This window comes from Onychostruthus taczanowskii, unplaced genomic scaffold (assembly GCF_017590055.1).
Source record: "Onychostruthus taczanowskii isolate IOZ18803 unplaced genomic scaffold, ASM1759005v1 scaffold87, whole genome shotgun sequence".
NCBI classification, from domain to species: Eukaryota; Metazoa; Chordata; class Aves; order Passeriformes; family Passeridae; genus Onychostruthus; species Onychostruthus taczanowskii.
The window spans coordinates 2,402,573-2,427,976 of NW_024506662.1; the positions used below are offsets into that span (position 1 = coordinate 2,402,573).

At 49.3% G+C, this 25,404-nt stretch overlaps 1 protein-coding gene across 5 annotated transcripts in view; it reads left to right on the forward strand.

Moving 5' to 3' along the window:
- Positions 1-23,812, forward strand: part of STUM (stum, mechanosensory transduction mediator homolog) — a 51,233-nt gene extending 27,421 nt beyond the window's left edge. Inside the window, exons 2-5 of one of the 5 annotated variants that reach the window (XM_041425119.1) lie at positions 7,936-8,115; positions 13,737-13,745; positions 17,150-18,140; positions 21,738-23,812. In XM_041425119.1, coding sequence (XP_041281053.1) covers positions 7,936-8,115; positions 13,737-13,745; positions 17,150-17,184 — 224 coding nt within the window. In that variant the 3' untranslated portion in view covers positions 17,185-18,140; positions 21,738-23,812. Of the gene's footprint in view, positions 1-7,935; positions 8,116-10,773; positions 10,871-13,736; positions 13,746-17,149; positions 18,141-21,737 lie in introns of those variants that run through there. The other 4 variants (XM_041425118.1, XM_041425121.1, XM_041425120.1 and 1 more) reach the window with 4 other exon arrangements.
- Positions 23,813-25,404: the final 1,592 nt, after the last annotated feature.

Consider the following 25,404-nt stretch of genomic DNA (forward strand, 5'->3'; position numbering starts at 1 on the left):
ATTTCTAGGAAAAAAAAACAACCCAAACCAGGTAATTGCAGCCAGTGCTGACTTACTTCTGTGGCTGAAATGAACCACAAGTGGAAGGATGCAGGGGATGCCCCTGACAGGTTGCATGTAAGGGACACCTGAGCCTTGCTGGTGCTGCAGCACTCTGTTGCAGCCTTGCCCCCTCTATGTTCTTCAAATTTCATGGTATCACAGAATCATCAAGGCTGGAAAACACCTTTAAGGTCATCAAGTCAAACCATCCAGTTGCCAAGAGAAGCAAGTCCAGCAGTGAGGATAACCAGTGAGGAGCTACAGGGTCAGTGACAGCCTCCACACCCTGCACTTGGCCCAGCCCACAGCAGCAGCACCACGAGTTCCTCAGGGCTTGGTGTACTCAGTGGGAGAAGTCCACAGGCTGTCCAGCTGGATGCTGTGCTCCAGGAGTGCAGCTGTAACCCTGTGGACTGATTTTCATCCATTTCTACGAATGGCAAATGGTTTGGTGTCTTGCTTTGCTTGCTTGGAGTGTCTTTGAGGAAACAAACCCTGAGGCAAATTTGCCCCCTGGCAAAGGAGCAGAGCTGGCCACAGATCCAGGTACTCAGTAAAGGTCAGTTCCCTCCAGGGGACACCCTGCAGCCTCCACTCCTCTACTTTTGCTGCCAGCCAAAGAGGTTCAGTGACTGCCCCTGCCTGCCATCACAGCTCTCTGAGGGAGCCATGGAAGAAGAGGAGTAGTGGAGACCCTGACAAGAACCCTGAACTCACAAGCTGCAACAACCACAGGGGATGACACAGAGGTACCTCAAATGTTTTCCTGAGCCAGCTTTTCTGTTCAAAGAGCTGCAGTAAGCTTGGAGAGAAAGCACTCTTATCTCAGGGGCTTTAGGTGACACACCTGCCCTGGCAGGTTCTCTCTCATGCAGCCCAAGCCCAGTGAGATCCAGCCAGGTGGACACTGGGGACACTGGTGAGGATTCACACTGGCCAGAATGCTTCCAGGGCATTTGACTTTGCAGCTGTTTCCTCAAGCAATGACACAAACAATTGTCTGCTTTAGGAAACTTCAGCATATCATCATCATCTTGGGTATTAATGTGTTGCAACTCCATTTAATCACCTTGTTAACTGTGTCCTTTCCACAGCCCAGCTCTGCCCACCTTTGCAGAGGGGGGAATGGTGCTGAGCATCAGCAGATAGTGCCTTACCCCTTCCTTAAGCAAGAGTTAGTGTTTTCCCTCATCATAACCCAAGGGCTGCAGCTGGCATTGGATTAATGCCAAGGATGAGAGGCTCCACTCCTGAAATGACTCTTTACAGCTGTAATTAGAGTATAAAAACAAGTTCATGCCACTGGAGAGCCAAGGATGCCTTGACCAATAGATACCATATTCACTGTTACACCAAGGCAAGGAGTGCAGTCCTTGTAACCATTCCTGCACAGCTTTTTCTGACTCACACAAGCAAGAGCCTGCACATCTCATGAATTTTTAGCACATCCACAACATCTGCCTCACGTACCTGCCAGCACTGTTTAATGACAGCTAATCATCATTTTACTTAAGAAAACTGAAAGCCACGCAGCAGACGTGTCCCCACACAGAGCTCTCCCCTGACACAATACAGGCACAGCTCATCCCCACAAAGCACACACTCCTTAATTACATCTCCCTGTGATGATCCAACAGCCCTGCTCCCACAGACACCTCCAGTTTTGTTCCCATCTTTGCCTGTACTTGCCTCCAGCTCCTGAGTTGTGATGTGGCCCTGGTTTTCCTCTCTGGGAGCAGGAAAGGAGGCACCATAACACTGCCTTATTTACTCCCAGCACTGTAGGGGAATGTCTTCAATGATCTCCAGGCTTTCAGGAAAAGGAAGAAATACTCCTCACCCCCTCCCAGGCTTTTGTATGTTAGGGATCATCATCATCATAGAATCACCATCATCATCTCCACATGCAGCTCCTGATTGCAGTAATTTGGGTTTCTGCTGTTTCTCCCCCTGTACCAGCTCATCAGATGTGATTTTTTGCATCAGAGATGCTTTCTTCTGGGAAGTCTCGGATACCTGGCAGGCAGTGGGAAGCCCACTAAGCTGTCTGCATGCTCAAGTTACTTCCACTGTGGTCATCAGTGTCCCATCTTCCTCTGGCTCCAGCCAGGCTCCCTCTCCTGATGTTCCTGAGAAGGTGCCACCAGAGCAGGTCCTCCACATGAAATGTGCCGAGTTGTGTCTGATGTGTCTGACTAAAGCCCTTGCAGGAGTGCCCAGGATAGGCTTTCTTGTAAAAACAGGAAAGGAAAAACTTCTCTCCTGCAGCTTAAGGTATTCCATAAACCATTTCCTTCTGCACTCAGATAATACAGAGGAGACTGTTCAGGACAGGCCGTGGTCTTGACCTCATGCCTTTCTCCACCCTGGATGAGTGACTCAAACACCAGGAAACCAGGGGATCCCTTTCCAGGCTGTGAGGTTTCACTCTAAAAGAGAAAAGCCCTCTCATGCTATTTTCGTGTATGCTGTGAGGCCAGGAGCCAGCAGGTGATGCTCTTGGGAAGGCCGTGGCTGCCAAGATGCCAGGAGAGGGGACTTCATCCTGCATGACAATGGACCAGAGAGGAGAGAAAGGGCAAAACCCCTCCTCTGCCCCTTCATTTAATTGTGTTGTTCTGCAGACAATGCGTTCCCTTCGTGTTCAATGGGTTAAACTGCTGGAAACAAGCAGCAGACTGGTGTAGTCTAAAAATACCCCAGCTGTGCTGACAGCCAAAGCAAGCAGAGGCTCCCAGGGGCTCTTTCTATTCCAGCAGCATGTGGGTGCCCCAGCTGGCTGACACTGCCCCAAGTGAGACAAGTCTGAGGAGCAGGATGGGTGTCACAGCCCCTCACAGCCTCGCTGCACATGGTGCCTTCACCCTCTGCTTCCCAGCTGCTCCAGAAGAGCGATCCTGAGCTCCCACCCAGCCCTCTGCCCCTGGCACTTGCTGGCTTCAGGTGCAGCAGGGGCTGTTTGTTCAGCCAGGTGATTGCAAGGGGCTGAACAAACAGACTCATTAAAGACAGGCCAGGACATCTCCATCACCTCCCCTGTGTCCCCAAGAGGCTGTATTAATTCGTGATTTAGAATAATCCCATATTTCATTGCAGATTGGGTGTTTTCCATTGGGAAGATAGAAGAAATGCTTGCTATAATTTACTTATGTTATACTGGCATAACTGCATGGGTGTTCAGTTTATATCTGCTTTTGGAGTTGCTGGTTTGTGATTGCTGGTTGCACTCACAACCTGAGACCTTTTTGGACTGCTGATTTATTTGGCCAACATCACCCCAGCAGCTGGCATTCCAGGTTTAGGATTTCCAGACCGTAGGGATTCAAGCCTGGTCAGGGAGGGAAATGGTTTGGTGCCCCAGCCAGGTGCTATCAGCAGATACAGCTTGCTTGCCTTCCTTCTCCTTCTCCTCTCCACCTCTCTGTTTCCAGATGCAAATAATTCCATATCTGGCAGTGTGTAACCACGATGGCTTCCTAAGGGAAAAACATCTACTTTGGCAAAAGCATTGAAGACTCTTACTCCTGCTTCACATTCTCAAGCATATGTGGAGCAGAGGGAAAATGCTTCCATCCTATGGCTGCTGGCACAGCCAAAGTCTTGAGTTCAAAAATGCCAGCAAGCTCCCAAAAATTGGCTCATCATAAGTAATAAAGAAAATGCACTGACACTGGAAAAATGAATTGGCTCCTGTGAGTAGGAAAGTGGCCTGAAGAGGAATCAGAAGTCAAGGTTCATGCGATTTTAATCCCAGTTTCTGTATCTATTCCCAGTCCAGAGGAGGACACTTAAATGCTTTGTTAGCTTTATTCCTTTCTGAATGGGACTAGACTTTAGCTTAGTCACTGTGGTATTTAGGGCATTAATTGGCTAATTCAGCACCTTGCTCTAATGATGTAAATATCTTAAAAGCTTCACTGGAAGGATTTGAAGCTGTAGTTTAAGAATTATTGCCCATTTTTGACCTCTCTTTGTAACACATCTCGGAAGAGTTAAAGGTTAGGCAAGAGGGCAAGATTTTCATTTTAAAAAGAGACAGACATTTCCATTTGGCAAGATTTTGCATCCTGATGGGAAAACATAAACACCCAGCCTCTGATCTTGCCTCAATCCATATTTAATCTCAGAGAGTGCTGTGGTGCAATTTTGAAGACAACACTTTCAGGAAGCAGGAGGGAAATATTCCAGGCTTCCCTCTGCTTTGATAAAATATAAAGGGAAAAAAAGGTGGGTGAAGCAGGGCAAAGATGTCACATAATCCCACACAGGGGACACAAGAGACGTGGAAGACAATGCCACAGAGCAAAAGACAGCTATGGGGAGATTCACACAACATCCTTTGGGATTATAACGACTTTCCCTTTCCTCTCTGCAGATCCTTTTGTTTTTGTGGATAAGGGGATGAAACCCTGCCGTGAAAGCCCGAGGAGGAAGCCCAGGGGTGGTTCTCATGCAGAAGATGCTGCCCTTGTCCCCGGCAGTGATGCTGTGCTGTAGGGCTGTTCCCCCTGCCCCAGCAGCACTCGCTCACTCCCCTCCATCCCTGCTCCATGCCCAGCTCTGGCAGATGCCACAGGGAGGGGGTGGCAACAAGGAATCGGATCCAGCCAGCGGCAGGAACACGAGCGCGGCTTTAGGAGCTGCTGGAGTGTTAGGAAGACGCTGGAATTGAAGCTTGCAGAGAGAGGCAGGATTAAAAATAGGCTGTAGCCAGCCTTCCCCAGCATTTTGGCATCTCAGCTGCCTGTTATCCTTGTGACCCACTAAGGAAGAGGCAGCAAAGGAAGAGATTTTCTCTTTCACCTCCCCAGCAGTGCAGGACAAAATGGTATTTTGCTTCTAAGCAGATGGTTCTGCTCTCTTGGTCTGGTAAGATTTACTACAAGGGTGTAAACTGAGTGTTTTATCCCTGTCTTCAGTCCAACCAAGGGACTCCCACCTTCCCCTGAGTTCAACAAGACACTCATGTGCACTGAAGATGTGCTCATTCATTCACATCTCACAGGCTGTTCGCAGGCTTCCATCCTTTAAGAGGAAAAAAGGCAGTTTTTGTAGAAACTATCATTTTAATTCAAGATACTGATGAAAGAAGGCATTTCACAGGACTGTGTTATCCAATACAATCAACATTGAACCTTGGTTCTTGCCTTAGCAATGCTGTATTTGTTTTAGAAAAACCCAAAGACATTTCATAATGCTGAGAGGTGTTGAAATCCATACTTAGAAAAGGTGCCTGAACCTCCTGGCCAACAGCTCATATTTTAGAGGAGTCAGGAACTGCTTCTTCTGCTCCTTACCTATAGTGTGTATTTCTTCATGTTGGTTGTGGGACAGACAAGGCTTCCCTGAGCTGAGTTTCAGCCAGCCATGAACACAACATAGCAGCTAAAAGTAAAAAATCTGCCTTATCCAAGAGTGTAAATTTAGGAACAATCTTTGTGAAAGGCTGCTGAGGTGTAGGTTTTTTTTTTTCCCCAGCTTTAATTTTCACACATCAACAAGCTCCTTCATCTGAAACATTTTAGGAAGTCTGAAGTGAGGTTGCAAGATTTGTAAGTTGGTCTCAAGCAGAGGCAAGGGTTGCCACACCAGGTCCCCTGGCTCCATCACTTTAAGAAGTTTAGCTACTTCTGCTTGGTTAAAACATGCCCTCAGGTCTCAGCTTGTGACTGGGTGTGCAAAAATTGTGCAAAAATTGAGTGCCACTCCTCTTTTTTTTTTTTTTGTGTCTGCTTCTTCTAGAGCAGTATTTGTGCATAGCAACAGACTGCCAGACCATTAGAGATTCCTAGAGCCAGTCTATTGTAAATACAGGGCCACTGACGAAGGAAGGAATGATGAGGAGAACTCCATCTTATCAGAAGGCTAATTTATTACTTTATTATACTATATTATATTAAAGAATACTATACTATACTGTACTAAAGAATACAGAAAAGATACTTACTCAATGTTAAAAAAAGATAATAATGGCAACTCGTGACTCTTTCCAGAGTCTCGACACATCTTGGCCCTGACTGGCCAAAGAGTCAAAACAATTCACACCAGAATCCAATGAAACAATCACCTGTGGGTAAACAATCTCCAAACACATTCCACACATGAGCACAACACAGGAGAAGCAAATGAGATAAGAATTGTTTTTCTTTTCTCTGAGGCCTCTCAGCTTCCCAGGGGAAAAATCCTGGGCAAAGGAATCACCTTCAGAGAATGTGAATGCCACACCAGTCCTCCCCTAACTTTGGGTTCAGCTTTCCTTTTCAGAGCTGCTGTGTGGTGTTTCTCCCCAGGAGAGAGTCACCAGGCAGAGCAAAGGTATTTCCACAGATACACAGCACTCCCTTGCAGTACAGAAGTCGTTTCCTTTAGGTGGGGTGGAACAAGCCAAAACCCAAGTGTAGCCACAGCTCTCTTATTAGACAGCAAGCAGGCACACCTTCCCAAGGATATTTCTTGGGAATAGCAGTAAGGAACCTCAGAGAAAAAAAAAATCTTACCTCATTTGCTGCTCTTGTTGTGCTCATGTGGAATGTGTTCTGAAGATTGTTTACCTACAGGTGATTGCTTGATTGGATTCTGGTGATGGTGTTTTGCTTCATTGACCAATTGGATCCATGTGTGGGTGTTGGGATTGTAGACAGACAGTCACGAGTTTTTCAGTAGTTAGTTAGAAGTAAGTATGTGTGGAAACGCTGGGGGGGGGGAGCATTTCCTGGTCTAGGGAGACACAAGAAGCTTCCCTCAAGAAGCTCTTAGACCCCATCGGCTCCTTCCCCTGTTCCTATGTCTGTTCCTATGTCCCTGAGGCACTCTTCCCTATTCCCTGATTGGCCCTCATCTTTGTACTGCCCTGAGACCAGGGTCAGCCCAGGCCCCTGGGGAGAAAAAGCTGGACCTTCTGTGTGTGTGTGTGTGTGTGGGACTTGAACATCTCACTGCGCAGCTGAATGAAACATCTGTGGATATTATGCAAAGGCACTTTTTGCTTCCTTACCCTGGACTATGCTAGCAGCAATTCAGAGTGCTGCAAGTATGATGTAGTATAGTTATAGTACAGTATAATGCAACATAATATAGTTTTAATAAAGCAAGCGTTCAGCATTCCTTGGAGTCAGATGTCAATCGTTTCCCTCCATCGGGGGCCCTGATTTTACTATACCCAAGGTGTGCTTTTTCCACCTGTCGGAACATCCTTCTGTGTGCCCTGGATGGCTCGAGCCCCTGGCAGGGGGCTTGGGAACCCTCGCAGGAAGCCAAAGACACTTGGGATTTCAATCTTAACCCATGGAGCAAATTAACAACCTTGTATGAAGAATTACAAGTCACAAAAAGTTTAAGTAGAATGATAATGAATTTAGCACAGGGTGAAAAGTGGAATTTTGGGGATTTTTACCATAGGGGTCTAGGAGGCAAGATGGAGGGATTTGGGTGTTGTCCTGTCCTTCTTCCTTCTTCTTCCTAGCCTCCATCTTCTGTGTGATGTTGGCACTTTTGGATTGGTTTAGGGTAGAAGTAGACAGTCTAACGTAAGTGATAGGTATTGGATAATAATGGTAAATAAAGTACACGTAGTTTGTAGTATTAAATGTTGGCACCAGCCCAAGGGTGGGCAGTGTGCCTTGGACAGACCTGCTAGACAGATCTTTGCGGGTCAGGAAAAGAATGTATTAGATAAGAGAAAATAAACAACCTTGAAAACCAGAGCCAAGGAATGCCAACTCCTTCTTTGCCCATCGGGCTGGGAAAAAAGGACTCTCTGGGTCATCCTGACCGCAGGAAACCCGAGATCCCCCCTGCTCTTGCAGCACAGGGAGCGAGGTGCTCTGGGGGCAGTGAGGAGCAGGAGGTGGTGCCGTGGCTCTCACGGGGTGCTGTGCTGCTGTGTGTCCCCAGGAACGTTCGTGTCGGCGTTCACGGTGCTCTGCGGGGCGCGCACCGACCTCCCGGACCGGCACATGTGCTGCGTCTTCTGGCTCAACATCGCCGCCGCCCTCATCCAGATCCTCACGGCCATCGTCATGGTGGGCTGGATCATGAGCATATTCTGGGGCATGGACATGGTCATTCTGGCAAGTAAGTGCTGGGAACTCGCCCTCCTGACTTCTCCTCTCCGCGGCAATGGTGCTGCATCCCAGATAATGTCCCTGCGAGCCACTGGGCTGCACCGTAGGGAGGAAGAGCCATGGGATGGGCTCTGCAAGTCCATGAGAAATGCAGTAGGCAGAGAAATTGCTGGGAGGTAGTGGGAATGGGCTCTGTGACGTATCTGGGGGAGTCTCCCATCCCACCACATGGGCCAGGAAGTTCCCTGTATGAAATGAAACATGCAGGAAGGGGGAGCACTGTGAACTCTGCTGTCTGGAGCCCCTTCTACCCTGGTCACATCCATTTGAGCAAGAAAACCCTTTCTCCCTTTCTCACTAAATCTGTGGTTAGTGAGACCTTGCTAGGCCAGTTCTGCTCGCAATGCATCTGTTCCCAGAAAAGCTCTGGGGACTCTCCTGGACCCTCCTCTCCCTCCCCAGGACACATTTACCCACTGTTTTGGAGTGTTTTTTTCATGTTTCAGACCAAGTTCTGAGGCAGAGCCACAAGTGTTTTGCTGCTCCTAGAACAACGTCCCATACACCCTTTGAGTTGACTAAAACATTAGCTTAAGGAAAGAAGAATCCTTTTTCAAATGCTCATAATTGAAGTCACCAGTTAATAGATATTACCAATCCAGAAGACAGGCTCTGTAACTTCCATCTGGTAGAGGCTTTCACTGGTGTAAAAGTTGTGTCATGTCTCCTGTATTCTGGCGCAGAGGATGGAGGTAACAGCCTCATCTCACCTCCAAAGCCAGAAGCAACACAGAGCTCAGGGTGCTGGTGGCATCTGCAAGACCCCACTCCCTTTCCAGAGGTGGATGGGCAAGCCCTCAAACCAAAGAGCTCTGAGACCTTTCAGGCTGACAGGACAGGCAGTTCTCAAAGCAAGCCCTTCTCCCAGAGACCAGCTTTTGCCTTTTCGTTTGAAGAGGCTCCACTTTGTCATCCCTGCTGATGACATCTGTGGCTGCATGACAGAGGGGGAGAGAGGATCTCAGGAAGTTGCCAGAAACCTTCCCAAAGACAAAATGGATGAAATTGAAAAAAAAAAAGCATGCAGGAAACCAGTGCACATTTTCAGCTGCAAACCACCTGCTAATTTTTGAGCCAGTTCAGTTAAGGCAGTCCCCATGCAGAGCAAAATGATGGATATTAAAAACCAGAACATGTTCAAAGCAAAAGCTTTCCTCAGGATGAAGGCAGTACTGCTCTTTGCTTTACCCTGCAAGCCACTTGCCACGTTTCCTTCCAGGTGTACCTGCAGAGCAGGTTATTTCTGAGGCTAAATTGTGAACTGGTGTACACGTGTGATGTGTCTTCAAGAATCTGCCCGTTTTGTGTGTAGTGCCATAAATGCATGTTCAAAACCATCAACTCTTCCTCTGCGGGGCAGCCCCTGTGTGCAGGTCGCTGTCTGGCAGGACCCCACTCTGCAGGTGTGGGGAGAGCCAGGAAAGCATCTGTCCTGACAAAGAACCACCACTGAACCTGTGACTTGCTTTGCTCCAAAGCCCTGCTCTCCAGCTAGAGGGGTTGGTGCTTAGGAGGGTCTTACTGGGAGGGTCTTCTCCAGTTTCACTGTTGGGGAAAACCATACAGCTTGGAAGTATCTCCAAAGCACTCCTTCCCACACCTGGCTGGATTCCACCAGCTTGGGAGGCAGAGGATGGATGAGCAGCTCGTGGTGGGAGTGCTCAGGGCAAGAGGTCCCCAAGCACAGCAGCAGTATTTCGTGCCTCTGGTGGTAGTAGAGAATGGCAAGAGGAGTCAACAGGTCTTATGTTTTACCAGTGGCATCTGACAAGCTGCAGCCCTTGGCAGTTTCTTGCCATCTCATTAAATAGCTGATTTTAAGTTTACTTGCCATGCAGAGAAAGTAGTGGCTAAAGGCAGCAGCTCTGGGTGGATGGAGAACAAAAGAAAAACCTTGATTGAAACAAAGAATGAAGTGACTGTTTGCTCTTACCTGTATCAAACAGCCCTGCCAGACCCAAAGTGGGTGATTCTTGTTATCATATTTGAAAGAAAAAATAATAACTTAAGAAGGAAACCATGTTTCTAATGCAAGAAATAAGACATTTCATTTAAGAACACTGCCAGTTTGCTTTGGCTGGGTTTTGTTTGGATGCAAACCATTGGATGCACTGAACAGAAACCGTACACCACTGCAACTTGAATCTGGGTGCAGATGGGAAATAGCTAAAAAAGTGTGAAACTATTGCCCACCTCTAGTCCCCTTGTCTTGGAATGGTCAATCCTATGTGTCCCTGTGAGGGTGCCAGGCTATTTGGGCTAAAGGCAGGACACAGCAGGTCCTGTCTAAGCTGGTGAGGGCCAGCAGTGAGGGTGAGGGTGAGAAGCAGCTGAGGGCCAGGAACTCAGCTCAGGCTTTCCTAAGGGATAAGCCTTAGGATCACCTCACCCCCTGTACCTGGGCCTGCCTCTCTGTCAGCTGGTAGAGACTTGGGAGGGAGTTAGAACCACAGAATCATAAAATCACTGAGGTTGGAGAAAACCTCCAAAATCATTGAGTCCAACTCTTAAGCCATCACCATCGTGTCCACCACTGAGCCATGTTCCCCAAGTGCCACATCCACATGACTTTTGAACAGGAGACTCCTTCCAGCTTTTCATCTTCTAGTGCTATTTCCCAGGCATGGAAAGGGGGAGTCTGGTCTGAGGATAATGGCATACTGTCCTTAATGAGGGAAAAAGGAGAAGAATTACAGGCCAATCAGGTATGCTTCAGTTCCTGGAAGAAGTAATCAAGTAAGTGACTTGCATGCACTTAGAAAATAAAAAAACACCCCCACAAAGTCACCGTGGGTCTGTCCAGAGGGAGCTGTGTCAGACTGGCTTGATTCCCTTCCATGCCAGAGGAATTAATTTCGTGTGAGGTGGCAGCAGTCAGCCATCCCTCCTAACCTTCAGATGCTGACCCCGTCTCACACAGCGTTCCTACCAGCAAGCCAGGGGGACGTGGCCTGAGTGAAAATGCACTTGAGGACTTTCCTCTAAATGGATTTTCCTGACATGGGAAGAGATAAAGAGAGGTATATTGAAAGGTCCCTCCTGGATGTAGCTCTGCTCAGTATTTTCATTTGTGGCTTGAGGATGGGCTGGAGAGGAGGCTCCCCAGCCGCACACCGGCACTGGCTGCGAGCGTGGCAGGAACAGCGAGGGCAGTGCCCGGATCCACACTAACCAAAGAAATGGTCTGGAAACGGAAAGTGCTACTCAGCAGGGACAAGCCCAGGACTCTACAGAAGGACTAATCAAATAAATACACAGTAGGAAACAGCTTGTTTTTTAGGGAAGGACATGGTGGCTGCAGTGAGTCACAAGCGGCACAGGGGAAACATTGCTGCAGAAGGAATGAACACCACACAGGCAGGTGGAAGCAGGGCTTGGAGGGCTTTTACTGATCCCATCACCTTTCTCTGCATGCACAAAGCTGTAGTGAGGCTTGTGGCCAGCTTTAGAGGCTGTACTTCAAGTGGAAAACCTGGAGAGAGTCCAGAGAACTGGAAGAGAGTAGGCATGCTGATGATGAAGGTGTTCAGTGGGCTAGTAAATGTGAGAGGGCAGCAGTTCAGCCTAAGACAGACTTGAATAACACCAGGAAGGATCTGTGTGGAAATTAGAGGACATTTTTCCTCCAGTAAGGTCAAAATGCTGCAGAGGTGGCATGGCTGCTCTCTCTGTCCCTGGAAGACTCCAAGAGTGGATAGACCCATGTCTGTTTGCAGAGGTGGCATGGCAGGATCTGCTCTCTCTGTCCCTGGAAGACTCCAAGAGTGGATAGACCCATGTCTGTCAGGGACAAGGTGGGACACAGCAAGAGACTGACCTGGGGGTCCTGTCCAACCCTCATCTCCTCTAGGGTGCCTTTTAGCAGGATAATATCCCAGAAGGAAGATAAATTGAATGCAGTTTTGCTGTCACACTTAATTACTTTTGGCAGCACCACAGCACAGGGCATTTTCTCTGCTAATTTAAACGAACTGCCAGCTGGCCCTGCTGGACACCAGAGATATCTTCTTTAAGCAGCCAGATGGCTTTGGGAACTGTCCTCTGCTGTACCTGCTCTCTGAAGGCAAAGGTAGAATTAGGGGGCACTTAATTCTTCTGCCAAAAAATGGCTGGGCAGCGCTGCTGCAGTGTGCTCTCCTGGAACCCCTCGGCAGCTCTGCGGGGACGATGCACAGAGCTGAGGCAAACCACAGCTAATTAGCTGGCCAAAGCCAACTAAAAAACAAGCCTCCTAAGGCTTTCCAGGCAAAGCTCCCTCAGCTACAGGCACACCTTGTCCCCAGCCCACATCTTCATCTGTGAGAATGAACTTTCCAGGAAGTCCCTGCCTGCTCAGAGCCGGGTAGAAAAGGTTGTGTGCTATTTCTTGACAGAGAAATAACATAGTAATGTCACACTGACGTGGCACAGGGGACACAAGTCAGGGACTGTTTGTCCAGGCATTGTTTTGCCTCTGCTGAATGCAGCCAAGAAGTCAAGCCTGGTTTCTGAAGGAAGCCCTCCCTCGGCTCTCGGCCTCTGAGTGAACGATGTGCTTGGCTGCACCATCACTTCGGCTTCACTGGATGGAGACTTCAGCTGACTCTCGGGGCTGATCGCCAGCCAGTAGTGAGAACTCACCTGTAATCATGCCATCCTCATCACTCCTTTGCTAATTCCTCTGTTCACACCCTGCCAGCAGCAGCAGCAGATGACTGCACAGTCACTGTATGCTCGGGCTCCGAGGGAAAGCATCACCGAGCCTCTCTGCTCTGCAGAGCCCTGCTGGGGCAGGTAACACTGCTCTCCTGGGAAAGAAAGGAGAGCAGGAGGCCCAAACCAACCAGTAACCCTTCATGAGATAGAAAAAATTCCAAGGACAAATTGCCTGCTTGGACTTACTACACTTAAAAAAAAAATCTAAGAAGAGCTATCCCCCAACCTGAGGCAAGTAGTTAAAATACCCTTTTTTGCAGTTTCCTACCAAATGCAGCAGTGGGGTAAGCTCTTAACACATTGTAGGAATGTTAAATAGCCCCAGTGTTTGAAGCACCCAGACAGCCTGAGGCATGCTGTGGTTGTGTTAACTGTGGGCACAAGCAAACTGAGCAGGGAAGCTGCCAAAAACTCTTCAGGTGTAGTTTTCCCAGCTCTGGGACTGTGAATGGTATCTCATGAGCCCTTTGGTACACTGTGATGTCTCCTTTGATGCTTTCCTTCAGTGGCTCCCCTTCAGTCAAACCCATGAAATGCCAGTGGCACAGAGGAGACAGTTTCTGGGAGCATTGCTCAGAGGTGTTAGCCCATCCAGCCTGTTCTGCCTGGGGCTGGAAAAGCAGATAAGAATTCCCCCATCATCTTTAAACAAGAGTCCCAAATGAAATGATCCACTTCAAGTACAAGGATTGAAAGAAATGTTTAGCCCTGGTGTGAATGTCTGATGGTAGAGCAGCTGTTCTCTGTTTACTCTGCAGCCTCAGTTTGTTCATTCTCTTCTGGTTCTCCGTGTGTTTCAGATATACCATCTACAGTTACATTTCTCCCTCTCTCTTTCTTTCATGTTCCTTTGCCTCCTTTTGTTCACCATCAAAGTCTCACAAGGTAAGTTTGTTTCTGTTCTTCCTCCTCCTCCTCCTCCTCAAGTTCTAAGGCAGTTTCCCATGGAGAGCAGCGAGCATCAGTGGGGCTGGACACCTGGAATTCACTTTGGCCAGCGCTGCCCACTCCCAGCACAAGTCCAGCCTTTACATGTGTGTGTCCGACTGTGTCTGTGTCTGTCCTGTGGTTGCACAGCCCCAGGGATGCTGAAAATCTTCACACAGCATTGAAATGCCCTTGGGGATGCCCCAAGGGCGCCCTCGGAGCAGAGCAGGAATTTCAGCACTGAGAGCATCCTGAAACCACCCTCTGCATGAACCCAGTCCCAGAAGGACAGCCTGTGCATAGACTGGGTTCCTTTTGCCTCAATCTTACGTGCAGTGGTTTACAGAAGTGCAATTTCAAGTAAACTTGATTCAATCAGTGACTTTGTGCACAGGCCCACTTAATCCTGAACCCAGAGCTGTCTGTTCTACAGGATTGCACCTCAATTTTATTGCAGGCGTATTAATGTAAAGCTGCTTCATACAGAACAGCTAGTCCTATGCAAGCAATGCAATAACTATTTTCACATATAAACTATTTGATAAGCCTGAAGTATTGTAAGAAACAAGTTTAGCATAGGACAGGTCATTTTTTGGCTTATGGTTATGTAAAGAGACAGGCTTGGCCACTGTAACTTCCTTTCAGCCAGTTTTAACAGTGACAGCCAGACTGAAAGGATTTCTCAATCTTAATTTTCTTATATCTCAATAAAGGCATGGCTGTACAAGTAGGTTACTCCTACTTTAGCTAAAGATTTAAGGCAGGCCCCACCTTTCTGGTCCATAGGGTTGTTTGTTTGCTTTTTTAACTCTGCTCCCTAAACAAATCAAACCCATACCATAGACAAGCCCAAATTACAAGTTTCCAGCCAGCTCACATTGCCTTCAGAGCTGACTCACACTTAAAACATAAATGCATGTGAAATCACCATTTTGCCCCCTAGAAAAAGCTGTTTGAAAGAGATGAGAGTCTTTCTGTTCAGCTGCACACAATAGGCAGAAATTCAGTTAAGTGTCATTATTCTGTCCCTTGTGCTTGTTTAGCAGCAGGAGGTCCAGGCTGCCAAACCTGGGGGAACATGTTGGTTTTTTCCAAAGTACAGCAAAGTTCATTCGCTGGAGTCAATTCTTAGTTCAGCAAAAAGTCCATTAAAGATAGGAGTTCTGGCACCTGCTGGTATTTTATGTTCAGTTTTTGTAAGGGACTTTAAAAAGCCTAACATAAGGGTTAGAAAGAATATTACAAAGCATAAATGGAAAAGTGTTTGAAAAGTTAAGCATTCTTCTGAGATATAAAATTTCAGACTTCTTTGAAATTCAAAATATAAAAATGACAGACTACTTATGTTAGTTAAGCTAAGAAAAAAACCCCCTCCAGATTGAAAAAAGTTTTTTAGTTGAAAGATATTCACTGTGGCAGGCACTGCAAGTAAGGGCAGTTTGCTTCTTTAATAAGGAGATTTTTTTGCATTGATACAGTCAGAATAACAAGCTTGTCTTGAAAGGAAAGTGGGGAAAGCTTCTGGCGCAGTCATTGCAACCGCTTAGGAAAGTGTTAAGAAATCCAGTATTTTTCTCATCATCCTGTACTAGCACAGGAGCTGCAGGTGCTCTGCTATTGCCCTTCCCTGCCCTAGCCCTGCCAGGGGATGAGGCTGTCCCCTGTGGGATTTGCAGCCTGTGTGCAGGACAGTAATTATCTGGGGCCCCAGGAGCCCAAGGAGCTGTGACAAGCAGCAGGACAGGCTGCTTGAGCCCTTGGAACATCCATGTGGCTGCAACACACTGGGGGACCCCAAGGGCTTTGCTGTCTTGGTTGGGAAGTGCATCAACCTCATGGCCACAGGAAGAGGAAAGGGTGAAAAGGAACAGGGATCCTGGCAGTTTCCTTGGTTTTGCTGCTGAAAAGATTGGTTTCCTCCAGGCCCACTGGATGGCTGCTGTGCCCTAACAAAAGCACCTGTAATTCTGCTAGGCTGGAGCAAAGCAAGTGCAGAACCAGGCAGTGAGGATATCATTAGAGGCATCCCATGATCTGTGTTTGACACTTCATCCTGTGAGTCAAGGCATTCCCCTTCTCCTTCAAGAGGTGTTTGCTCACCTGTGCAAATTGGTTGCTGCTGGGGAGTGCTGTCAGCAAAAGCCAGCAGGGGAACACAAAGATGGATAGAGGAAACCAACCTCCTCCTACCTGGCAGTGCTCTGGGAGGATGAGGTTCAAAAACAAGTAGATCCCAAGGAGAGATGTGTGTGGGATGCACAGCCTACCAGGGCAGGGCTTGGGAACAGCCGTGTCTCTGGAGCAGGATACAAGGGCATCCATTTGCCCTGCACTGCAGGAAAACACACTCCATAAAAACTGTAGGTTATTGGGCTGGAATTGGTGACCACTGGTACCTGCTGTGCTCTTACAATCTTGTATTGGTTTCGAAAGACAGGTGTGTGCTAAGGAAGGTAGGAGCCTCCCTGAAATTGAAAATGTAAACTCCCTCCCTCCAAATTGCTATAAATTTTAAATTAAGGGGCTCTCAGGCAAAAAATATGGGAGCAGGAATAACAGTTCTTTACCAGTGAAAAAAATTAAAAAATAAAATAAGCAATGCAGTAAACTAAAACAACACTGACAGAGTCAGAACACAACCTGACACCCTGCTGGTCAGGGTGCTGTGCTGGTAGCAGTCCAATTGGAATTGTGGCTGCAGTCCTCCTGGAGTGTCAGGTGTGGCTCTGTTGGAGCAGGGATCCTGTAGAAGGGTGTAGTCTTCCTCTGAAGATCCAGTGGAAGAGTCAGCTGCTGTTCCTCTGGGAAATCCAGTGGAGAAAGCAGTGCTGGTGTTCCAGAATCTCCAGATTATATCTCCAGTAGGAATGCTTGGCTCCTCCCTCTGGGTGGAGCGTCTCCCAATGGGATGCTGTAGAGCCTGTTATCAGCAGATGTCTCCCCGGAGGGAGGAATAGTTGTGGAAGAGATAAGGAAAACTGCCCACTGAACAGAAGACAACTGCCATAGATGTCAAATAGAATACAATGTGCTTGACAATCCAGGACAAATCTCTTCAAGCAGAGGTGCCTGTGCCAGGCTGGTGGCAGGCAGGTGCCAGAGCAGCAGGGCTGGCTGCCAGCACCCACATGGCTGTGCCCAGGAAGGAGGCAGCACCAGGCAGCTGTTGGCTAGCAGCAGGGCAGGGGCTGCCCTGGGCAGCCTGGCCACGAGGGAGAATGTGGCAGCCCCCCTGTTTTCCCACGTGTTTTTTTTATTTTTGCCACTCCTGGTAAACCAGGCTCGTGGCTTGCTTGAGCCTCACCGAGGGTCCTCATTTGGAATTAACTCTAATCGTGTTCCCTTCCCCTCCCTCCTCACAGGCTACAAGGAACAGGGGATCCCACAGCAGCTGTAGTGGCTGGGACAAGTGTGGTCAGAGAAACACGGCGAGAGATTTCCTTTGGCAGCCGTGGGCCACGGACCTTTTCATTACCCTTTGTCTCTCTTCTTGTCCCCTTTGTTTTGTCTCCCTGTGTCTGCCCGGTCCTCGTGCCCGTCCAGCGGAGCGGAGATGCAGAGCAGCCGGCGCAGACTTGCACTGACGCCCGAGCAGCGGAGATGAGGCAAGCACGGCTGGCCTTGGACTGGTCCCGGCCAGCAGGAGGTGGGCGGCCCACGAGGAGGACAGGAGGACGAGGGTGCCAGGACAAGGAAACGCCCTTGGCAAAGGTGGCACCTGGGCGTGCAGCTGAATCAAGGGAGGGGGAGATGCTGCCTTCCCCCTGCTCCAGGGGGAGGTCGCTGAAGATGTTTTGCCTCCTTTTTATGCTCGCTGTTAAAGGACGCTGGCTGTGAGCATCAAATGCCAAGGAGCTGTTCATAGATACACGTACAGGATGTAAAAGCAAACCAGTGGTACTTTTTTCCTGCCCCGAGATTCCGTCTGTGACTGCTCTGCAGTAGTGGAGGGTCCAACCCAGCCCTCTCTGCTGCCTGTGTAGATATGATGTTCACTGAAGCTCTGTCCCCGCAGATGTCTTGAGAAATGTGCTTGCTGTAAATTGTATTGTACCGCTGAAGTGACCGGGGCCATCCCCTGCTTCCACCCGCTGCCACCGTGCAAAGACCAGAGCTCCCACCAGCCCAGGGGACACTTTTCCTAGCACAGGACTGGCGTCCTGCAGCACCTTGCCTCTAGGGCAGCAAGTACTGCCCAAAGCCTCTCATATAAAACAATACTGGGGGAGCCTAAGAACCTTTCCTGCCCCTGAAAGGGACTTGCTGGCAGTGTCTCCATGCTTTGGAAATGGATCCCCTTAGAGCACACCAAGTGCTCCTGGCTGAAGCAGCATCCCAGCTCTGCTTCCCCAGGTAAGTATCCAAAACTCCAGGATCTCCACCTGGTACCAGACAGGTGCTTGGGAGCTGTTGTGGTTGGAAGGCCCGTGGCCAAATGGGGTGGGGCTGTGATTTCGTGGTTTGAACACCATGTGCAGAGTTGCAGTGGCTGCAGGTGGAGTGATCCCTCTGACTGCACTAGGGTGAGAAGAGCTTGGCTTGGTGCCAGCACCTGGATGCTTTTCCTCTCCAAAAAGAAGACAGGAGGAGCCCTGCTGAAAGGGCAAAGCCAGGCTGCTGACATGCAGGGAGGGCCCTTCCAGCCAGAGGAGTTTCACGCAAACCCTCTGCCAAAACCAGGAGCCACCCAAGCGTGGCAGAGCTGAGACCCACTCCCAGTCCACTGCTCCTGCCAGGAGGCAGATGGTGAGAAAGGGATGGCAGCAGACCCCACTGCCCTGCAAGTGTCCAGCCTCTCCTGCTATGATGGTCTCCTTTTAACAAAGGTTTTATTTTTCACACAGAACAGGTCCTGTCAGCTAAATGCCTCCTGTTGTAAAGAGAGCTGGGGTGTCAAAAAGCAGCAAGTGCCCTGAGCTGCCCACCAAGGGTGGAGGAGAGCCCTGTGCTGGGCAGGGCACCTGTCAGTGATCCCACAGAGAGCTGCTGGGGTAGGAAGCTCCTTGGGTGTTTTGGTGCAAACCTCTGTCTTAGCCTCCCCACAGCCCCTGCTGTTCTCCTGATGCCTGGGCACTGTCTGGATTTAATGCAACACCTCTCTTCCCAGAAAGTTTCCTCCCTGCCCAATGCCCACACTGTGCTGTGAGCCCACAGCCTGTGGAAAGCAGGCATCAGTACATCTTTGCTATCCCAGCTCAGGAGATCCTTCTTCAGGACTGAGGATAAAGCAGCATCCATAGTCCCAACTAACTTGTGGTGGGAGAGGATCCCTCCAACCTATGCCTATTTATCCAATGCAGGCATCAGAAGGGATGACAGACTTTTTTTCACTTCACCCTTCTATGGCTGGGCACTATGAAAAGCTTTAGGCTACATGAACAGGAGGAAGGGGCAGAGAATTAGGAGCCTTGGGAGCACCACCTTTCATTGTGAAGATGCTGGCTCAAGCATTTCCTCTGATCTCAGCAGTATTAATTGGGAAAAAAATTAAAAAATATATATATAAACAAGGAGGCAAATTTGTAACACAAACAATTAATTGTACATTTTACCAAGCCAGACTTCAGGCAGGGCAGTGTATTTGTACAGCTCTCAGTACAGAGTAAGGAAAAAGGACACGTCTCCTAAGCAAACCCATGGCAGAAGCATAGGAATAACTCAGGCTGCATTTCTCTGTCCTCACACCCTAAACTGTTGCTTGTACTGCCATGCTGGACAGACAGAAGCAGGTATTTAGTCACTACCCTGTACCCAAACAGGGATGCTGAGCTCCACTTTTTGAGCTACTGCATAGAAAGTGAAGATCGTGCATGGTGCAGACAGAAAGACTTTGCATTTGTCATTTTAGAGGAAAAGATATGAAAAACCATCAGTTTTTAGAGCGACACAAACCACACAACACAGGCAGCAGAAAAGAAAAGCTTTCCTTGGAAGACAAGTACCAGTTGGTGCTTCTCAGGGTGCTTCTCAGTTAGGCCAGGGTTGGAAGTGCTCCAGAGGAAAAGCAGCCCAGTTATCCTGCCAGGATGCCAGGCTGCAGCCAGCCACAGTTACCTTGCTTTGCCAGGAAAAGGCGTGGGGGACAGCAGCAGCTGGAGAAAACCAACCAAGCAGGTCAGTGGTGAAAAGCCAAGAGCCATCCGGGACCTTCCCTAAAGCCAGGGGATGAGCTCCTCAAGAGCACCACTGCCACAGCAATGGTCAAAAAGATTTCTGCTCACAACATTCAACAATTTCAAGTGTCTTTGCCCATTTCTACCAAAGGGACTGGTTCAGGGAGTGGCCTGTGCAGTGCATCTGCAGCTCTGTGGCTTGCTGGGCTGTACAGGTGTTACAGAACTGAGCATTCCCTGTGAGACAGACCATCTCTGCTCCTCCATTCCCCACCTGAGAAAAAAAGGAATAAATAGGATCCTATCCTAACCAGCAGCAAATGGGGAATCTGCAGCACATCTGGAAAACACCTTCACAAGCTGCTGCTGTCATCAGTGAGAACTCTTTTTTTGAGGTCTGTAACTGGCCCTGAAGCCACCCAAACCACTTGCCTGCTCAGCTGCAGCACGTGCAATGACGAAGAGCAATGGTTCCCCCTCACCTTTGCCAAACCAGAATGGCTGGGCAAAGTGCAAACACCAAACACTGCCTAAGCACCAAGTTAGCTGTGCTGTGGTGTCAGGATGGGTGTGCAGGAGCCCCTGCAGACATGGATAACAGGCCATGGATAAAAGGAACCAGGCAAAACCTTTGGAAGAGGAGCAGCAAGTGTGGCTTAAGAACAACTTCTTCTGGTGCCTGTGAAGCTGGGTTGTGGATTTAAATGTGTAGTGGACAGGCAGCACAAGATAGGGGAGGAATAAACAAGATGACATTTTCACTGGGCCTAAAGTGCCAAAAGTCACATCCCCTGTGGCATCAGTTATCAGATCAGCAGCAGATGCCTCATCCCAGAGACCCAGCACCTGCACAGAAGGTCCCCTGGGAACAAAAAGGGACAGAATAATCTCCTCATCAGCATCACCAGGGTTTTGCTGAACTTCTGGGCCACACTTGGTGCTGTCTGTCTCTGTGCTCTAGTGAGGATGGGGGAATTGGACTGGCTGGGAAAGGACTGAATGGAAATGCTGCCCTCCCCAGGATGGCTGCAGGTCTCTGAGAGCATCACTTTGGTTAGTCTGGGTGCTGCCTGCATTTATTGCATGAAGGAGTCTGAGCCCTGCACAGATAAGGTGTGGGATTTATAATTTACTTTCCCCTTTTGCTCTGTAAATTTTTTTCTTATCTTTCATCTTCTTATTGAATTGGTGAAGCCAAGAAAACACTCAGTGCACCACTTCAGAGGCACTGAAATCTGTCAAATGTCACCCAGGACAAAAAGCCTTATTTTTGCCTATTGTGGTGATTTGCTCAATTGATTTTAATTAGAAGCAGTTTACCACTCTCAGCTTTAGGACAGGAGCCACTTTATAGATTGGCCTTGCTACCAGGCAGCAAGCATCAAATTGCATTTTGCCCAAGGCAGTCCTGTGGTAGTAATAAAAATGATAAATCCCTCTGCTTTTTCCAATAGCCCTGAATAAAACCGGCACTGCCAGTCTCCCCCCAGCCCAGGTGTGAGCAGCAGCCTGCTCTCAGGCAATGGTGAGACTGGCTTCACCTTGGCTTCAGGTCTCCCCATGGCAAGCAGTGGGGAGCTCAGAGACTGAGCCCAGGGCAGGGCTGTGCTCACCAGGGGGTTCTGCTCTTCCCATCTTTAGTACCACACCCTCCACTATGATTGGTTTTGCTCCTCTCACAAGAGGTCAGAGTTCTGTGGGCAGCTGGCAGCATCTGGAGAGGTGTGTCTGGTGCCCACAATCCAGGCACTGACAAGAAGAGCCACGCTGTGAAGACACAGGTATGAGTGAAAATCTGGAGCTTTCCCCTATCAACAATTACTTTCTTTCTCTTTAGGGTAAAATTAACCACCCAGCGCTTTCACACCTCCTTCCGAAGCACTGCAGAGGGGACAACACCTCCACCTCCAGGAGGCTGGATAACTCCCTTCCCTCCTGTGGGAGCAGCTGCAAACCAGCACAGCCAGAGGGCACAGCCCGAGCCCCTCCTCTGGTCCGAAGTGCATGGCCTCCAGCTATCCCAGAACCATCACCTGCTTTGTAAATGTAGATGTTTGACATGCCAGTTTTACAGCTAAAGAGTGATCGTGGGTAATGAAGAATAAATTCAGTTGTTTCACCCCCATCTGCCAGCAACAGAATTTTCTGCTGCTCCTTTCTGATTGTGAAAACCAGGTTTCTCCAAAAAAAAAAAAAAACAACAACAACAACAACAACAAAAACAACCCCAAACAATAACCAAAACAAAAAAAGGGCTTTAATGAAATAGCTTCTTGGTACCTGAACCCAGCTGGGCTGAACAACTGATTTACTACTCATTGGAAAGCAATTCCAGGTAGGAACCAACCCAGTGAAAAAACAGCTTCATTCTGGGTCAACCCAATCATTGCAATGCAAGGCACAGTACCATTTTCCCAAGTTCACTGGTGTTGCCAAATCCATATTTACCATGGAACAGGTGCTTTGGCAGGTGACCCCCACCCTCCCAGCCTTTTGTCTGGTTGGCCATCCTTGCTGCAGGGGTTTGGGGGTGCTCACAGCTGGGAAGGTCAGTGGGGCTTTGTGGTGGGAGCAGCTCTGGCACAGGCAGCCACGGGTCAGGAGAGTTAGGTGTGAGAGGGGACTCCATCTGTGCCACACCCTGTGCTTCCCAAGACACAAAGCTGCATGTCCCTCCCTGTGTGCACACATTTTATTAAAGACCTTCCAGTTGTGCTGGAAATTGCCCTTAAGCCTTGCTGGGAGTGTTGTGCTGAGTTGTGTGGGCAGGAAGCTGAAGATCACAGTCCCAGTATTCTCCAGAGGGCTGTTTTATTCCCTGCCTCCTGCTTGTTCTGGCTGACCCCGCAGCTCACACACATGCATACACTCCAGCCAGGATGCATTTTATTGCTACCCAGCCCAAACTGCATCCACTGCAAGACACCACCAAGAGTTCCTTGGCATCTAGCCCCAGGTACAAGGAGACCCTGGCTAGGTCTGACATTCCTCCCAGGTAAAAGCCATGTCTTCTCCCACACACTTGCTAACCATGGCGTCGCAACACAGCCCTGTGTTTTCCAGCTGACTTTGCTTCACGCTCACACACACGATGCACTTTGAAGCAGTGCTGCAATTTATTTCCCAAACTGGCACTCAGCATTCCCATCCCCTGTGGGAGCAGCATGGTGCAAGACCCCGAGTCACAGTGGCACCATCTGAAGCAGGGTTAATTACAGTGAATCCCACCAGAGCTCATGCTAACCACAACCCATCCTTCCTCCTCCTGTCATCTGTATAAATACCTAAGCCAGGCTAAAAGTCAAGTCCTGCTTCTCTTGCACCCACCCAAGTGGCCAGAGGGAAGCAAAAACGCCCTGTCCCCACTGCTGGAATGGTGCAGTGGGAAGTGAAGGCTTTGTTCAGGCTCTAAGAATGGCAAAGGCCAGAGCAGCTCAATTCATCTTCCAGCTCTGAGAACGCCTTCAACAAGCAGGTGGAAGGGAATGGCACATTTTGGGTAGGGATCAAAACAGGGGCTCACCTCTCCCAGCACTGCTGGAGATGATGGCAGTGCTCCCCCAGACACCCAGCAAGGCATCCCACCCCACACCAGCACAGGCACTGCTCCAAGGCTGGGAGGGGGATTGCTGGCTCTAGTCTGTGTGCTCTGTGGTTCTGGCCATGCATGGGTAGCTCAGATTCCTCACCTTAGGAAGGAGGGAGCAGGGGCCTGCCCACCTGTGCCGTTTGCACCTTGCTGGTGAGCCCATCTTTCCTTTTCGTACTGGAGGCCAAACTGAGGGGTTGCAGAGGACCATTTGTATGCCTGTTTATATCACTGAGTGGTATTGGATTGTGACTTCTTGTGTTTTGATACTGTGGATATTTTTTTTTTTAAGTTAAATATATTCTATTGCTGGACAGCTGGAATGAAATGCAGAGTCTCTTTGTGTCACCTGGAGAAATCCCATCATCCCTGATTCCAAATGGGTTCTCGTTCTCCTCCCACCAGTGAGGTGATGGAGAGCATCCAGCAGACACCAGCCCACACCCACATCCCCTGAGGATAGGAGGCAGAGGCCAGGGCATGGCTTCCTTAAGGAATTCACAACCAGAACCTTCCAGAGCAGTAGAAGGCTGGTGAGGAGCCTCACCTGAACCTCTAGAATGGAGACAAGGGAGGGGGAAAAACCACCCTGTGTTGCCCTGTGCACATGCCTACCAACAATCCTTCCTGACGGGGTTTTGTTCACAATTTTAACATTTTAATATGACTCCAGGTGCATTATCCCTGCTCCCTGCGAGAGAACAGCCCACATGCTGTCAGGAGCTTGGCCACAGACACCCGAGCAGAGCTGAGCAGGTGGCAGAGCCTTCCCATGAAAGGCAGCTCTGCTGCAAGGGCCAGCAGCTTGTCAGAGCATTGATGAACAATGCCACACCACCACTGCTCTGCTCCCTCCCCAAAGCCACTGTGGGTAGGGAAACACATGGGAGATCCCAGCTGGATCAGGGAGCCAAACTCTGAGTTGGTGCAAGACCAGCAGGAAGGGTCTTCTCACACCCTATGGCTTTGAGGGCTCTGGGAGGTGAGGCAGAAGCTCCTTTCACCTGCTCTGTTTCTATTCAGCCCTCAGCAGGGGAAGCACTTTGGGATGAACGCTGACACATAGTAGTGCGATACTATTAATACACCCATGCAGGCACACCAGCACGTGGCAAGCCCACAAGAGAGATCTGGGATGATTATCTCAAAGAGATTTCTTTAGCACCCTGCTAGTGGAACCATCTCAGAAGGGGAGGAGGAAAATCAGCAATAAACCACACGAAAGCAAAGTTAAAAACTAGAGCTTGGTGGAGACAGGTGAGACACAGGGAAAACCTCCATGGCACATTTCTGGGCACACACCTCACCCTGACTTCAGGGGTGAGCTGGCTCACCCCCCAACTCAAGAGCAGAGCCAGCCCAGGTGCCCTCAGAGCACAGCCCAGCCCTTGCTCTGTGCAGCACACAGTGGTGGCTCCAAGGAAAGTCCCTTTCCAGCGACCACCACACAACAGGGACAATTCCCTCCCTCTCCACTTGCAGCCTCCCCAAACCAACTCACCTCCTTACAGCTGCCATACACCTCTGGGATACATCCCATCCTGCAGCAGCTCTTGCTGGGAGCGCCACGGGGCTGCAGCCACAGCACCACCACTCCAGGGTGACGGGGAGCAGCTGTGACCTCCTGCACGCTCCAGAGCAATCAGTGTCACCAGGTGGGCTTTGCATGAGGCCGTCTGGGAGAGCTTGGGCTGCTGGCAGCTGTTACACTGGTGGGGCAAAGGCAGCTTGTGCAGGAGGGCTGGGGTCAGTCCCAGCTTGCAGCTCACCCCAAAAGGGAGCCAGCGTCTGCCCAGCTCTCACTGCTGGCCATGCAGAGACATGGAAATACACCACCTGGATATTGGATCATTTAGAGATATACACATTTACAAAAGCATAATCTTAACTAGTTTGAAAAGAAAGTCTGACTTTC